This window comes from Drosophila nasuta, chromosome 2R (genome assembly GCF_023558535.2).
Source record: "Drosophila nasuta strain 15112-1781.00 chromosome 2R, ASM2355853v1, whole genome shotgun sequence".
In the NCBI taxonomy this organism is placed as follows: Eukaryota; Metazoa; Arthropoda; class Insecta; order Diptera; family Drosophilidae; genus Drosophila; species Drosophila nasuta.
Window position 1 is genome coordinate 17317829 of NC_083456.1, and position 16522 is coordinate 17334350.

The 16522-nt window shown below is 40.9% G+C and overlaps 1 protein-coding gene across 2 annotated transcripts; it reads right to left on the reverse strand.

Moving 5' to 3' along the window:
- Positions 1 to 614: 614 nt before the first annotated feature.
- Positions 615 to 3405, reverse strand: LOC132786163 (translation initiation factor IF-2, mitochondrial). Of its 2 annotated transcripts, none has more exons than XM_060792608.1 (5): positions 3159 to 3279; positions 2858 to 2979; positions 2227 to 2795; positions 1749 to 2168; positions 615 to 1694 (listed from the first exon to the last, which is right to left on the reverse strand). In XM_060792608.1, the coding sequence occupies exons 2-5, from the start codon at positions 2898 to 2900 to the stop codon at positions 861 to 863; spliced, it is 1866 nt and encodes a 621-aa protein (XP_060648591.1). In that variant the 5' UTR covers positions 2901 to 2979; positions 3159 to 3279; the 3' UTR covers positions 615 to 860. The 2 variants fall into 2 exon arrangements, with proteins under 2 accessions (XP_060648591.1, XP_060648590.1); XM_060792607.1 differs by having other exon boundaries at positions 616 to 1694; positions 2858 to 2990; positions 3159 to 3405.
- Between the last annotated feature and the right edge of the window lie 13117 nt (positions 3406 to 16522).

Below are 16522 nucleotides of genomic sequence, written 5' to 3' on the forward strand. Positions count from 1 at the left end.
GCATTCTTGATCTATTCTTTTTTAAACATTTTAAAATTGTTAATATGAAAGTGAATTTTCATAAATTTTTTAAAGAATTTGCTTGAATTTTGTGTCAATGTTTATGTTGCTCGATTGAGCTGTTAGAATTCGCTATACAATGTCTAAAAATAAACCAAGTTTTATCACTCGTGGCACTAGGGAAAGTTAATATAACATATACTGGCAGTTAGCTAATACAACGAGCAGTGCAAAAACAAAAATGAAACGGGCAAATTTCAAGGCAAACATATTATACAGTACGGCGATTATATTAAATGTGCGATGTGGTTTAAATAATAAGAGCACATTCATTCATGAGAATGTAGAACTAAGCGCTAATTGGCCACCCTCAACGGAAATCGTTTATCGTGAAAAGCAAGAAGAAAACACTGACTGTGGTTTTAGTCGGTCGCTCTCTTGTCTTGGTGTGGGTGAACTCCAATTAGCATTGCTTTGACCCATTTAGGCAGCTTCCGTCATGGCATGCACATGGCATGGACCAGCCAGGGGCGCACGCAGTCGCAGTCGATGTCGCGTCTCTTCGTTGCTACGAACGCCTTATCAGCGACAATTCCGCTGCGGCAGCGACATCGACAGCGACAGCAGCAGCGACTGAACGCGTTATCCTAAACGCTAACCATGTGGGTGAAGGGTGGCCGTAGTATAGAAGTAAGATCAACAGGAAGTCGGATAGTGGGATTCGTTTTATATACACAATATATAATACAAAACTATAAGATATAATATGTGTAGTATTATATGTAAAGCTGATAACAGTTTGCTGCTGCTGTTGCCGCAGCTGCAACAATTAGAAAGTCACTTGGCATGCAACAAAGTCACTAGAATCCAGGATCCCAATCTGTTTGCTGAGCCTCCATGTGCGTAGTGTAGCACTGCAGCACGTCACCCGCTTGTGGCAGCACCTTCGTGTCCTTAAAGCGCAAACCGCATTCAACGTCTTTCTTTATCGAATCCACCTCGTTCTTCAAATGACGCATCGACTCCAAGGCGCCATCGTAGATAATTTCGTCATCTCTTAACAGTCGGAATCTTTGGCTCTTCTTCAGCACACCTTTGGTGCATCGACATCCTGCCACTGGGATCTCTTTGCGTCCCTCGTTGATGAAGAAGTTTTGCAGCACATTTGCCTCGCCTAGCGATTCTTCTACCTCAACCGCGGGCAGTTGACTACTCAGTTGTTCTTTCAGATCATCAATCAGTCGATATATAACATTGCAGCTCTTCACCGTCACGCCTTTGGTAAACTTTGGCTGTGGCGTCTCCACCGAAAAGGCATAAATGATGGCATTAAATGCCTTCGCCAATTCCAGATCACCTTCAGTCACATTGCCCACGCCATAGTGCACAATGTCTAGGCGACAATGATCATTGCTGTTGTAAGTTTCAAGCACATCCAGTATGGCCTCCACTGAGCCATGCACATCGCCCTTGATTATGACACTGACCCTCGGACAACCATCGTTGGGGTCCACCTGCTTCACACGCTGTCCACCGCGCATTCTGAAACGTCCGGCGAGGCGACGTGCCTCACGCTCCGCGCGATACTTGGCCTGATGTTCCTCTTCTTTTTTGCGTATGTCATCGCCGGTTGATTCGATCTTCTCAAGCTGCGCTTGATGCTCGCGATACTTCAACACTGCGTGTGCTTTTTTCTGCAATTACAATAGTTTTAAATAGGTCTTTGCTTCGAATTTCATGCTACTCACCTCAGATTCCACCTCCAATATCAACTCTCCAGCCAACGGCAGCTCCCGCCAGCCTAGAATCTCCACTGGTGTTCCAGGTGGCGCCTCCGTCAAAGGTTGGCCATTGTGATCGAAAAGACCACGCACCTTGGCATGCGAGAGGCCGCTTATTAACACCGAACCCTTGCGCAGCGTGCCGCGCGACACAATTGCTGTGGACAGCTTGCCTCGACGTGGATCTGTCTTGGACTCTACGACAATGCCCTCGACGAGACCCGTGGGATCTGCTCGCAGACCCATTAACGTAGCCTGCGTGCTCACAGCCTCGGCCAGCATCTGCAGATTGGTGCCTTTCAGTGCGGATATGGGTATCACTTGGACATCGCCGCCATGCTCCTCCAGCGCTAAGCCCATTTGAGCCAATTCCTGTTTGCTCTTCTCCTAAAACAGCAAAATAAACATTAGTTTGGATGCATTTTAAAAATATAACTCTTCTTACAATATTAGCCTCGGGTTTGTCGATCTTGTTCAGCGCCACAATAATGGGAACCTGCGTCTCCTTGGCCAGCTGGATGACCTCGCGTGTTTGCGCCATCACGCCATCCTCAGCAGCTACCACAAGCACAATTATATCGGTGGCAACAGCGCCTCGCGCTCGCATCGCACTGAATGCCGCATGTCCAGGTGTATCCAAGAACGTGACACGCTCCCCGTTCTCCAGGGTCACAGTGAAGGCTCCAATATGCTGCGTGATGCCACCTGCCTCGCCAGCAGCCACATCGGCGCCCCGCAGCGAATCCAGCAGCGTTGTCTTGCCATGATCTACATGTCCCATTACTGTGACCACCGGCGGACGTTGCTGGAGCAGCTCAGCTGCCGCTGGCGGCCTAGGTGTCACATCGCGCTCTTTGTGCTCGTCCTCAGCAGAGGTTTCAGGTGCGGAAACTACGCGTGTCTTCACACCTAGCTTCTTGGCGATCTCTTGAATGATCTTGAGATCTTCCAACTTGGCAGCAGCCTCAATATTGTCAGCTCCACGCACATAGAGCATTGCCTCCTGCACATCATCTAAAGGAGAAATGAGAAAGCATGTTAACAATCACTTTAACTATTTTCCTTTTCGCTCTTACCCAAAGGTCGTTGCAGCGTCTTTGCCAGCTGAGATACGCTCATGTAACGCCAAATGTCGATGGCACTGTTTGCAGACGCATTGTTGTTGCCCTGCAGTTTCTTTGGCGAATACTCTATAATTCTAGGAGATTTCTACTTAATTAGTCAGTGTGTTCCTCTTATTCAATGCGTAAACAATGCTATTTAATGTGCATCATTACAGAATGTAACGTCATAATTGCTTGCAAATATATAATGCAAATATCACTCTGTGACGTCACAGTCTGCGCTGCAGCTTAAAGCGCTCAAGATGTGTCTTACCTTCTCTTCGGCAGTCTTTCGGCGCTTGAATCGCGTAATGCCGGTATGAAGTTGTCGCTGTCGCAGCGCACTGCCTAATTGCAATGTACTAATCACTTTCAACATTTCGCGTGTATTCGTTTATGTGCGGGCTTTAAATATAAATAGTTTCATTGACTTTTTGCTTAAATAAAACTATAATATCACTGTTATTGTGTAATTTACGTGTGTGCAGGTGTTTTTCGTAACAGTGTGACCAGCATTTAGCTAACATTCAGATACCAACAGCGACAGAGTTGCCGTATCTGTATTTTTTGTTTTACAGACGCTGTTAAATGAAAACTTAAAAATTTATCAATCAATTTAGAAGTAGACAATATAAATACTTTTGATATTATTAAATAAATCAATTTAAAATAAATTACAAATGATTACGTTAAAATTAAGATGCTGAACATTAATTCTGTAATATTAGTGCAACAGAATGTTGACCGCTTTATCGTTTGCTTAGCATAGTTGCAAACCATAACCGCTTGAGTTGTGTTCACAATCAGTTGGGAAAAAGTTTTTGTAAATAGTGTGAGTCGTAGCTAAGAAAGCTCAATAAAAAATTGTTGGCGCAAACAGTTTCGAATTTTGCATTTTATATTATATAAATTGAGATACAATTATATATTGAATTAATTAAATATTTAATTTGTATAATGTGTATAAATCTTGTACAGAAATAAATTTTAAGCTGTCGCCCAGTTTTTAGTGCATTTAATTAAAGCATTTAATTTTTAATCACCACTCAATGCAGCTGCGTGTTGGCGTCAATCAATGCCAATCGAGCCTTTTGTGGCAATTGGCGGCTTTTGGTGTTAGAGTTGTGGAGGACTGCTACACACATGGTCTCGTGGCTGCTGGCTCCTGGCTCCTAGCTGACACTGAATGCCACTTAATTCGGTTTTGAAGCGAGTTGCATGTCAAAATGATTGCTCTTCTACAAACAGCGCATCTGTGTTTGAATTATGATGGAGCGCGCAAATATTCCAGATGCAAATATTTGCGCAAAACTACACACACACACATACATACATAGAGAGAAAGAGATAGAGAGAGATAGAGAGAGACACACGCACGCCAAGTTGAAGTGCAACACATAGCACCGTGCTGGCCAGGAGCAGGACGCCCACTAACCCCACCCCCCAACTCCCCCGTTGCACTCCACCCCACCCCTCGACGACTAATGGCAGCTGTAGTTGGAGCTGTGGCAGCGCCAAGCACTTTTCAAAATGTGTAACCGGCACTGACTGACTTTATACTCAACGATCCGGGCCAGAAGTAGGACTACGGGAATGTGAAGGGGGCGGGGAAGGGAAGGAGACTGACTGTAGCTCGTTTGGCCGGAGCCAACATTTGCCGCTGCCGTCGTCGTTGCCGGAAATATGCTTACAAACGTTGCACGTACGGCGAGGCATGTGATACAGGGTGACTCGATTAGAGCAAACCACCTGCTCCCCTCTCTCCCCTTTCCATGCTCCTCGTCTGCCACAATCTCAATCCCTTGCTGTGCGTTTCTGTTTGCACAGCAGCGCAAAAGACGAAGACGCTGTCAGCGACGACGTCGACTGCGACGTCAACGGCGACGGCGACTGCGACTGCGAACTCAAACAAAATATAACTGTTGGAAGAAGCTGCTGCTGCTTTTGCTGCTGCTGCTGCAACGACAGCAACGCGCACAGAAAAAGTTTACAATTTATCTAGTAAAATGTAATTAGGATCCTGGTGCAGGCGCCTCCAACCTCTCCCGGCAACCCCCTCGCAACCCCTACAATTCAGCAGAGCAGAAGAGGGCAGAGAAGCAGCGCCTCTCTTTGCTTTAAGTTGCAGCTGGTTTGCTTAAAGTTGCCCGAACAAGAACGAGACCGAGAAATAGAGCGAACAATCAGATTAAGTGCCCAACCTTATAGAGCGACTCTCCAAGAACTATCCTAATCAGTCTAATAGTCGCACTCACTATGCGATCTGAACAACACTTTAATTTCAAATTGGCAATGAAAAAGTCTGCATCTTGATGTTTGCTCATTTTTCACTTTTTTCTCTTTTCCGATTTCAAATTGTCTCTAACCTTCATAATTCATCAGCAAATCGCTTCAGTTTTCGTCTTTTCTTTGCGTATTCTTCCTACGTTTTTTTCTGCTGTAGAAATTGATTTTCGTTCAGTTGGCCACTGCGAAAATGGCGTATGCGAGGGCTGCTTGAAAAGTTGCGCTTCGCATTACGCGAGGGCACCGCGAACTTTGCGAGCAACCCGCGCAGAAGACATGCGCAAGAGCGACTTTTGATGCGCCTGAGATACATACATACAAATGCACCGACACACACACACGAACGTAACGAGATAGATGCGGGCACAGCCGCTCACTCACACACACACACACACACACGCATGCAGAGACAGAGACAGACACAGACGAACGCACACTGTGAAGCCGACGAGGCGGAGCTAAGTAAACAAACATGGCCGAAAATGTTTGTGGCTCATAATCTGATACAAATGCAAATGCGTACGCACACATACACACACATACACGCAAATGTACAGCTGTGTGCGTGTGCATATAGAGTGGAGATGAAGAAATTGAGAGGAGCAGCTGAAATACAACAAAAAAAAACCTCTCGCACTTTCTCAGTTTACTGCTGCTTATTTTTATTTCATTTTTTGCTTTGCTAATTTCTGGGCAGCTGCCGTCGACTTAAAATGTGTTTGCGAGGCATTCGCAAGGTGTTAATCACGTTGGCCACGTAATCAATTTAACTAATTTATCTACTTAGTTATTTCTCCGGCTAAGCATGCGATTTGTAATTAGCAATAAGCCCCGGAATTTCTTGCCAATATGCCACATTAGTAGTATTGCGCCTCATAACAAAACTCTCTGAAATTAGAATTGCAAATCTATCGGACCTCTCTTCTCTTCTGTATTGTATTGTAGTAAGCTAAGCAGCTAGCACGATATTTTCGGTGATTTCAAAAAGTTTTCGCAATAAATTATCTGTTTTCACTTGGCAATCATATTAAATGTTAATATGTTTTTGTTAGCTAAGCAATAATAACAAGGGATTTTTGCCTGACGCTCATAAAAGATGAACACCCTAATAAAAAGTTATAACAATTTGCCATTTTTTTCTTTTTATTCGTTTATAACGTGTATAAATATCTAAATTTAATTTTTATTTATAAGCGTATATTAATAACAAATTTTTCCCCACTTATTTTGAGAGAGGTTGTTGTGACCTTGGATAAAAAATATTTTATTAATGAGTGTTCTGATATATCGTTTTTCCGTCGGTCTGCCAGAAAGATGCTATCTTAAAACTTACTTGAAAAAATATGAATATTAAATATTTTAAATCACTTAATAATGGCCTGAGACATGTATTTCATAAATAATTTTCTGTATTCCAGAAAATAAACCAAATTTTGGAATGTATCGTCACTATTTTAAAATTATTATTTTTATTTGTATTATTTTGAAACTTCTCTTTTCAAAACTAAGAATATTTTCTCTAATAAACAATATGATTTCCAGAATATGCCAAGTTTGGTCAGCTTTCATGGCTTGGGTTTGAATAAAGATTTTATTCTTGATTTTATAACGTATTGTTTTTATCTGTGTAGAGTTATAGTATATAGAAAATATATATAACATGATCAAAGACAATCCGTTTAAAGCTCTTTAAAAATATAAAATATAATATATGTACTTAGTATATTGATTGGAATGACAGTTATTCATTCGGAAACTCGATCATTTAATCATATACATATAATGTTATATAAATAGTTTGTACTTGAGATAAAGAAGAGCCCTTGAAAAGTTAGGGCAGCAAACTATAATTAAGTGAACTACCATATAAGGTGACAGACAAGTATTCTAGGTAGTCGTATCACTAAACTATTAATTTCCACTTCAAGTCAAAGGGGAAAACTGTGAAATTCTTTTGGTGGAGACACTTTCTAATTGGAGAACATTTGCTGTTAATTAGCTGATGATGAGACAGAGAAAGAAAGATGGAGATGGAGATGCAGTTGCACACAGAGAGATCTGATGATGATGCTGTCTGAAAGGAACACACTTGAGCTGGTAAAAAAAAAGGAAACGAACTTTTGAATGTCGCTGCACTTCAAAGCTGTTCTCCAGTACAGACCAGGCCAAAAGAGGTACTTGACGGGAAAATTGTCTCCCAGAGTTGGCACTTGAGCGCACCTACCACAGCGTTGGGTCTGCTTAAGGGGTTTGCGTATTCATTTTTTGGCATTGTACAGGTAATGGGAGTCGGAGTCAGAGTCGAAGTCGGTGTGGAAGTTGCTTGGCATATAAGCAAAATATTGACAGAGCGGCAAGTCTAAGGCAAAAGGCACCGACACACATATGCATATATGCGATATGACGTTGCCGATTCGTTGTTGGTCAGCGAAAGAGACAGAGAGAAAGAGAGAGATAGCAAGGGCAGGTAAAGATATAGTAAAGGTAAATCACGATTCGATCCGATTCGGAGCCGCGGCTGTTTACACACACACACACGTACACACAGGCACTCAGTAGAGCCGACATCCGTCCAAAATCATCATCGTCGACGTCTTCGAATGTCGCATTCAAATGTTGTTTTTAGCCATCGAAGTGGGAAATTTCACCTGTGTACGCGGAGCGACGACGACGACGATGATGACGGAGACCTCAGCATAGACACGGCCACTTACAACAAATGCATTTGGGCGGCGGCCTCGCTCTTTGATAGTGGACCACACACACATACTCGCACACACACACACAGATAGAGCACACACATCATTGCACTGACACTTGAGTTGATTGATTCGTAGATGCAGCGGCCGCGAGATGCAAAAAACTGAAAAGAGGAAAAGGCAGATGAAGAAAATCAACGCTGGTGGTCGCCATCATCTCCATCTCCATCACCATCATCAGCATCGACATCGGCGCTGTTCGCGCTGTTAATTTGCTGCAGGAAGTTTCCATTTAGCACTTGGGCAAACAGTTTTTGCAGTTGTCACCAACAGCAGCAACAACAACCAACGAGCATCTCTAGTGGCCACTACATCAAGTCGCAGGCTGCAGAAGAGAGACTCCCCCATTCAGAAAGCAAAGAGCTGGCTGGAACTTTGCCATAAATACAAAATATCAAAAAATATCATTGTGGTTAGTTTAGGGTGGCTTTATTGTTGCGGTTCTTTGGCTGCTTCTGCTGCTTTTGCTGCTGCTGCTGCTGCTTCAAGTGCCATTCAACTAAATTGTTTGTATGTCAATCAAAGATGAAAACGCGCAACGGAAAATGCGAAAATTAAACAGAGCACGACACGGCGTGTTAGCGGAATTCGAATTCGAATTGGGGTTGGGGATTGCCATTGCCATTGCCATTGCCACTTAGTGTTCATTGAGGTGACGCGCGTGGCTCACAAAACAACGTACAACAACCACAAATAATATATAGTAGAACAATAACAACAACAGGCACTACAACAAATTGCTTTGCTACATGAAAATGTCAAAGTGCACTAAACGCAGGGCTGGTGTCGCAATAATAAGCATAAGGTATAATAACAACAACCATAACAACAACAACAACTACAACGACTACAACGACCATAACAACAATAACAACAGCTAACACAACAATAACATCAATGGAAGTCCTTAATCAAGCGGAGACTGCTTGAAAGCTTCTCGAGTTTGAAGCGCCGAGTGGGCGACGATAATGCATTCAATTTAACGAACAACTTCAAGTTTCATATTATGAAGGCTTTGGGATTGGCTATACAAAAATAAACTTGAATTCAAAAAGATTAACTTTTACTACTACTTCAGTAATATAATTTAAAACAAAATTTGGAAAATATATTTTATTTTTTGCAAATATATTACATAACAACACATTTAAGTTTCAAAAATTATGTATGAAATTATCAATTTTTATTTTAAGTCTAATAAAATGTTTTATATATGTATATATATATAGTTAGGTTATCCTTTCATTTAATAAAAGTTTCATTTGAATGCTATGTTAAGATGTTGTTCAGTAAAATTCTTTAGAGGGTCATTTTTTTTAAATTGTTATTATTAATTTTATCAACTGTTTAAGAATTTAAGACTCTGAAGAATCCAGCTACCTATTAAATTAAGATTTACTATTGTTATTCATTGTATTGTTAATGGTTTCTCTTAAAATTTTAATTGTTAAGAATTTATAAAGATTAACGTTATTATTTAAGACGAACTTTTGTATTCTTTTGGAGTTATTATCATACCCAAATAATATTAAAGAAATATTTTATTTATAATACAGAATTTTCAGTCTATTCATTTTCTTCACTACATAATCTTTAAATTTTAGCTTGAAAATAAAATTAAAACCGCAAATTAAAGTGTATTGAATTAAATTTGTTTTTGCTCTGCATAATATTTGTTCTATTCATAATAATATATTTCAAGTTACAAATATTTAACATGTTATATTGAATAGTTAATTTGATTTCAAGTCTTTTTGCTCTTCATGTTTATCTGTTAGTCATCTCTATTATTTACTGCAATTGGTTTTTAAATATTGAAACGTTTATTTCATTGTTGTGCTCGCAATGTTGATGTTGATGTTTATGCAATTGTTAATATTTCAGATGGCAATTGCTTTTAAGTTTTCAAAAAATGTATACATTTTTTAATGTATTAACTGTGCTCAGTCAATGGTTGAAATGTGTAAGCTTGTTGGGAATAAAACTATATTTAGTTGTTGCCAAATAGTGGCTTAATTTATGCAACTGCTTTTGCGATTGTATTTGGCAATTTTGGGTGCAAATCTGTGGACGCGACGCCTTTCTATTTCTATTTCTATATCTATCGTCTATCTGCCCCTTTTGTTGTCGTTTAAATTTACATTGAAATGCGAGACTCGAAGTAATTCGAAAGTTTGATTTTAATTTGTTTTCATTTCGCATTAGGTTAGCTGCCGAGCGAAGGCGACAACACAGAGACAGAGGCAGAGAAAGAGAGACAGAGAGTGAGAGATGAGATGCAAAGAGTCATCGTCTTTTCCTTCTCTCTATCTCTGCCCATCCCACCAACTCTCTCTCTGTCGCTCTCTCTTTCTGTTTCTCTGTTTGCACGCCCAGTTTACATCACAATCGAGGCTTTGGGAGCTGCTCCATTTGCGCGCTAGGAGTTGTGGGGAGGGATCGCTTCCCGCCTCAGGTCTCTCTTCTCTTTCTCGGTGGGTGTTGGTAAACTTTTGCCTGATTTTGTGTGCTTTTAACAGTTTTAATCAAATAATTGCACATGTGCTAAATGTAAACATATTTGTTCGATTCGACTAACCAGACACGCCCCAAAACAGCAACAACTGTTGTCGACCTTAGTGCTGCAAATTGTGCAAAAATGGCTGAGCAACAACAGCAACAACAACGACTAGCACGATGCAACATCATCTGCAAAAAGAGCCAGTTTCAAGTCGAAGCTCCAGTTGGCAGGAATATTTGCGAATGCAAACGAAACAGGAGAAAGTCCAAACATACAAACAAATGAGCGTGCAAACAGCAGAAAAGACATTGCTCCAAAGAGAGAGGGAGACGGAGAGGGAGAGGGAGAGGCAGAGTCGAGACACGGGCACGTTTGCCCAACCAGAACAATCCAAACAACAACCCACTCACCCAAACCAACCCATTCACCCATCGCCATCATCACCACCATCATCATCGTCATCAGCATCATCATCAGCATCACAGACTCACTCGCAATCCTCGACAGAGTTTGTGGAGAGCGTTGTGTGCGCGTGTCGCGTTTATTTCGTTGTTGTTTTTACACAACACACACAACACTGCACAACAATTTTTAATTTCGCATTAGATTTGGGTTTTAGCAATTGCAGTTCCCAAGGACAAAGCAACGAGAACGCGTGCTTCTGTTTAAACAATTCACGTGGCTGAGCGCTTGGCCGGGGATTAAATGCAACTTGAAAATATTAAAACATTTTGCGACAAGTTGGCAAATGAAAGCCCACCCAATCATGTCAACAGCAAAGTGCCGTCAACGATGCTACCAACAGCAAGAACAACATGCAGCAGCAACAGCAGCAGCAGCAGAGGCAGAGGGACTGTGAGGCACGACGTCGACGACGACGACGACGACACCAACAACAGGAAGGAATGATTTCTTGTGCCAATATTTTTCCAGAGCACACAATTTCGATTTGTCGAGTGCAACTTTGGCGCTCATCGTACTCATCATGGCTGACGCTGTCGCCGTCGCCGTTGCCGTCGCCATCGCAGTTGTAGCCGCTTTTGGCTTCAGCTCTCCTGCTGCTCCTGCTTCGTCCTTGACACCCAACAGCAGTCGGTGTCTCCTACACGAATGTCAACGCCGCTGCCGTTGGGTGGGCCAATGTTAAAAAATACGTTGGATAAAACATGCACACACACACACACAGAGATAGAGACAGGAAACACACTCGATAAGAGAGAGAGAGAGAGAGAGAGAGTGCATACAGAGAGAGAGAGTGAGAGCGAGAGCGAGAGAGACAGGAGCCAGGACTCGACAGCAGCAGCCTCTGCTACTCGCTTGCAAATCAAGTGAAATGTTTGCAAATAGAATTTGTCTGTGCTTGCTCGAGTGTTTGACTGAAATCTATATACATACATACAAACGAGTACATACGAGTACTCATTCGCATGTGTGAGTGTGAGTGTGAGTATGAGCACATTCAGCGAGCAGCATGCTGCCTGTGTGTGTGTGTGTGTGTGTGTACATTATGATCAGTACAAATGTGAACATAACTGCACAAATATGTACACAGCAAGTCGCTCGCTCAGCCAACTCTCACTCCCACTTTCAGACCTACTTCCACTTCCACTTCCACTTCCACTTCCCCTTCCACTCACACTCTCTCAATCCCAGCCAGGAGCAAGGACTCGAGAGCCTGTCAGGCAAATCAGCGGGAATATTACGACAGCGTTTCGAATTTGAATATCTAGCTACATTTTCATCTTTGCATTCAGTAAAGAATCTATTTAAGTAATAACAGGCTTAAACTGCAGCGTAAGCGTAAGCGTTAAATAAACTAATAAATTATATATAAAACTAATGTATAAATTCTCAAAAAAGAAATTTGCAAAATCGAAAATCTTTTAAATGAGAATTCACATTCTTGAAGTTGCAGACTAGTTTACTTGAAGTTATAAACTTACAGAAAAGAATATAAATTTATTACAATATTTTATTCAATAAGAATAAGTAAATGAAAGCAAACCGTTTACTTATTCTTGTTAAATAAACTTTATGAAACTAACATTTTCGTATTTTAATTAGAATATGACAAAATTGAGATTCGAATCTTCCTTATTTCTATCTTTATAGTACGCAAGTAAAATTTCTTACCTTGTTGTATGCAATTAAAATAAATAAATGAAATTTAACAATTCACTTATTTTTTTAAGCAAAATAGGAACGTGATTTATTATATTTTTTTGAGGTCGTTTCATTAAGTTTTTGTTTATAAAGTAAGCACGTAAAAGGAGATGTATTTAAAGTTAAATTTACCTTAAAAACAATGCGAATGTCTACAGTAAATACATAAATTAATATATAATAAGGTATACAAATAAATTGTTTTCCACATTTCTAGGGTATGTCGCAGTTTTGCCTCAACGCTTGCTTTCTTTTTATATATTTGTGCATATTTGACTTCGCAGTCGTTTAATATAACCGAGTCGCTTGCTTTCGCTGCGTCTCCTTTGCCTTCTCACTCAGACTAACGTTCTGTCTCTGTCATGCTTGCTGTTTGTGAGCATATTTGTTTTCGCAGGCGTAAGGATTAATTAGCGTACAAGTGTCGCAAAAAAGCAAAAAAAAAGAAACGAAAAAAAACACACACAGATAATAAAAGCTTGCATTCAATTGCATCATTTGCCAAATGAAACTCAATTACCAGACAACTTTTTTGGATATATCATAAGGTTCTTTGCCCTCTCGACAATTTGGCACAAAGTGCAGATTATCTGCCTGCAAATTAGTCAAAGTCAACTGAATGAATCAGAATTACACTTGCAGCTAGGTATAGATATGAGATGAGTAAATTTCAAGAATATTCTATTTCTGAATATCTTTTGCTATCTCTTTGCAAATATAACTTTTATTACAATTTTGTTTTTACTTGCAGTTTTTTTTTATTAGAAACTTTTATTTGCATGACTGCGTAAAAATATAATATTCAATTTCAAATGTTTCTTAAATAATTTGTTTTCTGTTTATAGAAGATTTTGTTGAATTGAACTTTTAATTAAAAAGGTAAAATTTGTTATTTTATTTAAGTCAACTCTTTTTAAAAGCATTTGCTCGTATATTTATATATGTATATAGTCCACATTAATTTATATTACTGCATAGTAAATAATATGCAATAATTATACTTTTTACTTACATTAAAATGAAAGAAACAAAAATTAAAAGACATGTTTAAGAGGAAAAGGCTATTGAAAGACACGCACATGAAAAAATATTTTCAATAAATATAATACCGCAAAAACACATAACATATAATTGAAACATAGCTGTTTTATTTATTTTGTTACAACAGTAGAGTGCACTTTTTTGAGCAAATTTCTTAAATATTTCAGCATCTCTTTAACTAGTTTTTAGTAAGTTGTTTAAATTAAGGAATGCGTTCATTTTTTGTTGCCTGATTAGCAATCAATTTGAAGTACAGTTGCCTCATTTTCTGCGCCTCCAGTTGTACACTTTGCTATACGCCCCCAAACAAGCGACCCATTATCACAGCAAATTATAATTTTTTGTCATCGTTGCTGCTGCTGCTTTTGCTGTTGATGCTGTTGCTGATGTTGGTTAATTGTGCCTGACAATCTTGCAAAATATGCAAACGCTTGAATTTGACATGCACACACGAAACGGTTGGTAAATAGCAGTAACAGCGACTGCCAGCATACACACATACACACACATACACGCATTCAGTGTGTGTGTGTGTGTGTGTGTGTGTGTGTGTGTGTCAGGCGAATGCAAATTGATGCAACGCGGCAACGAGGCAAGTGCACCTGCATGCTACAGCAAACAAAACGCAGCCTGTGACAGTCCACATTGGATGCTCTCTCTCTTTTTGCTCTCCCTCTTGCTTTCTCTGTTGCACACACACAGTCTGTTGTGGTAGCCTAGTCTAGTCGAGGAAAACTGCCGAGTGGAAAACTGCATATCACAGCAACTGCAGTTTCTCGCTGCAGCGACGGCCTCAAGATGCTGCCAGGCCAGGCGAATGACTTTGAAGTGGCTGCCACTGTCGATGTTGCTGCCGCTATCGCTCCCTCTCTCTCTCTCTCTTCCTCTCTGTGTCTCGCATGTAGGGCAGGGCATTCTTAAAAATTCATTTCATTGTCCTGCATTGTCTGACGGGGCGCGACGCTGGCGGGGCAAACACAGCTTTCTGCAAGAGCAGCAGCAACAGCGACCGCTGCTGCAGCCGCCATCATTTCCGTTTAGAGCTGACTGCGTCCTGCAAAAAGATGCAAAGACAGCTAAGCAAACATCATCAGCACAAAGATGGCAGGCTACAGCGACGGTAACGGTGACAGTGAGTTTTGCGAGAAGGACGCAGGACGCAGGACGCAGTTGCTGTTTGCACAACGTACGACGGATATTGTGCTGCTTCTGCTGCTGCTGTTGCTGCTGCTGTTTAGCAAACCAGAAGGAAGGATGCCGACGAGACGTTTGCAACAGCATCACTCAAGCATTTGGACAAACAGCGAGTGAAGCGCCGGCAAAAACAAGAAGAAAAAAAATGAAACGCTGCCCGCGGCTATAATAAGCGTGACCAGCATCAGAGAGAAAGAGTCTCACCGCCAGAGACTAAGAGTCAGGTTAATACGCCTGCAGCCAAAATGCAGGCCTAACCCTAACACAATTTGAGGCATTCTACAAGATGTCAAGCGGCCAAGTAGCCAAGCCAGTCAAGCCAAGTGCAGCAGCAAATAGCCGCAGGACGCAGGATTTGTGTGGAGCTGTTGGGCTCAGCTGCCTAAATCACGCCAACAATAACTGTCACAAGAAATGACAAAGATAAAAAATAAAAAGATGAGAGAGAACAAAAAGAGGAACTGAACAATTTCTAAATATTTAGCCAGCAAAATGTGGAAAAGGGAAAGGGAAATGATGTGCCAAATGAAATAAAAACCAAAACGAATTTGTCATTGTTATGCCTTTTTGGCTCATAAATTTCTAGCTGTCCTTTTTTGGCAAATATGTATGTGTGTATGAGTGTGCCTCTAATGAGCCATGCAATGTATCTTCTTTATGTAATACATGACCTCCTGTTGGGATGTCCCGCTGTGCCATACAAATCGCATTACACGACTTTTCGACTCTGCCATTCAACTCTAATTACCCGGTAGTTGATTCTTGTTGCCTGCTGCCTGCACAGTGTTGTCCTGCCTTTGGCCTGGGCTCTGCTTTTGTTTGCGGTAACTGCATCATCTGCTGCAGCTAGGAGTTGCACCCTAACGAGGCAGGCGTTATCTGTTTGTTGTCCTATTGGAGAGACTAACAAGCAGTCAATGTTATTGCCAATTTGTCTGCACTTTCATGCTGCATTTTAACAACCTGGGCAACGACTTTCACACGCCTCAACCGAAGGTCATTTGGGGTCGTTATGGTGGGTTAGAGTTTTGGTTAATCGCATAATTAAAACATAAGTCGTTAGCAAAGCGTTTATTACGCGTATTAACGTTTTCAAAATTGAATCTATTGTTTGCCCCCGCCCCGAAAAAACAACTGTGTGCGGCTCTTGTACAAATATTTTATTAAAGCGTGCTAAATGAAAATAAGTACTACATCTGTGTGCTACAGCTAAGCAAATAGAAGGTCTCGACAGTGCATAGAAAAATAGGAGCACCTCAAGCTCTGAGGTCAACCAACTCTAGCCAACTAATTGTATACTCTACACTTGTCACTCTTCAATCAACAATTTCAATTCATCATTTCGCTGATATACTCCTTCGGTGTAGAGCAGTCGTAAAGCAGACTTTGGAACAGATCTTGCTCTCGTATCACTTGCGAGTCGATAATGACTTGAGTTCCGACATGTTTCTAACTTTCCAAACAGCTTTCGATGTGGTTGTTGTGAATGTTGTCGCCTGCTATTTGCACAGTTGTTGCATTGTGTGAGACGCAGCAGCAGTATTTTTCCAAATAAATAGGGAAAAAAATAAAAGCGAAACAGAAATAACAATGTCGCATTAGGTAAACACGATCTGGCATTCGTTCCAATTTCTTGACTATCTATATGCCATAATAATAGGCAACTTCAATTGTGTTTACATAGGCCAAGCATCA

Coding starts and splice junctions, on each gene's coding strand:
- LOC132786163 (XM_060792607.1), bottom strand. CDS start 3,263: ATGTTGAAAGTGATTAGTACATTGCAATTAGGCAGTGCGCTGCGACAG. Junction 2,796..2,857: donor GACGCTGCAACGACCTTTGG/GTAAGAGCGAAA, acceptor TTTCTCCTTTAG/ATGATGTGCAGGAGGCAATG. Junction 1,695..1,748: donor TATTGGAGGTGGAATCTGAG/GTGAGTAGCATG, acceptor TTGTAATTGCAG/AAAAAAGCACACGCAGTGTT.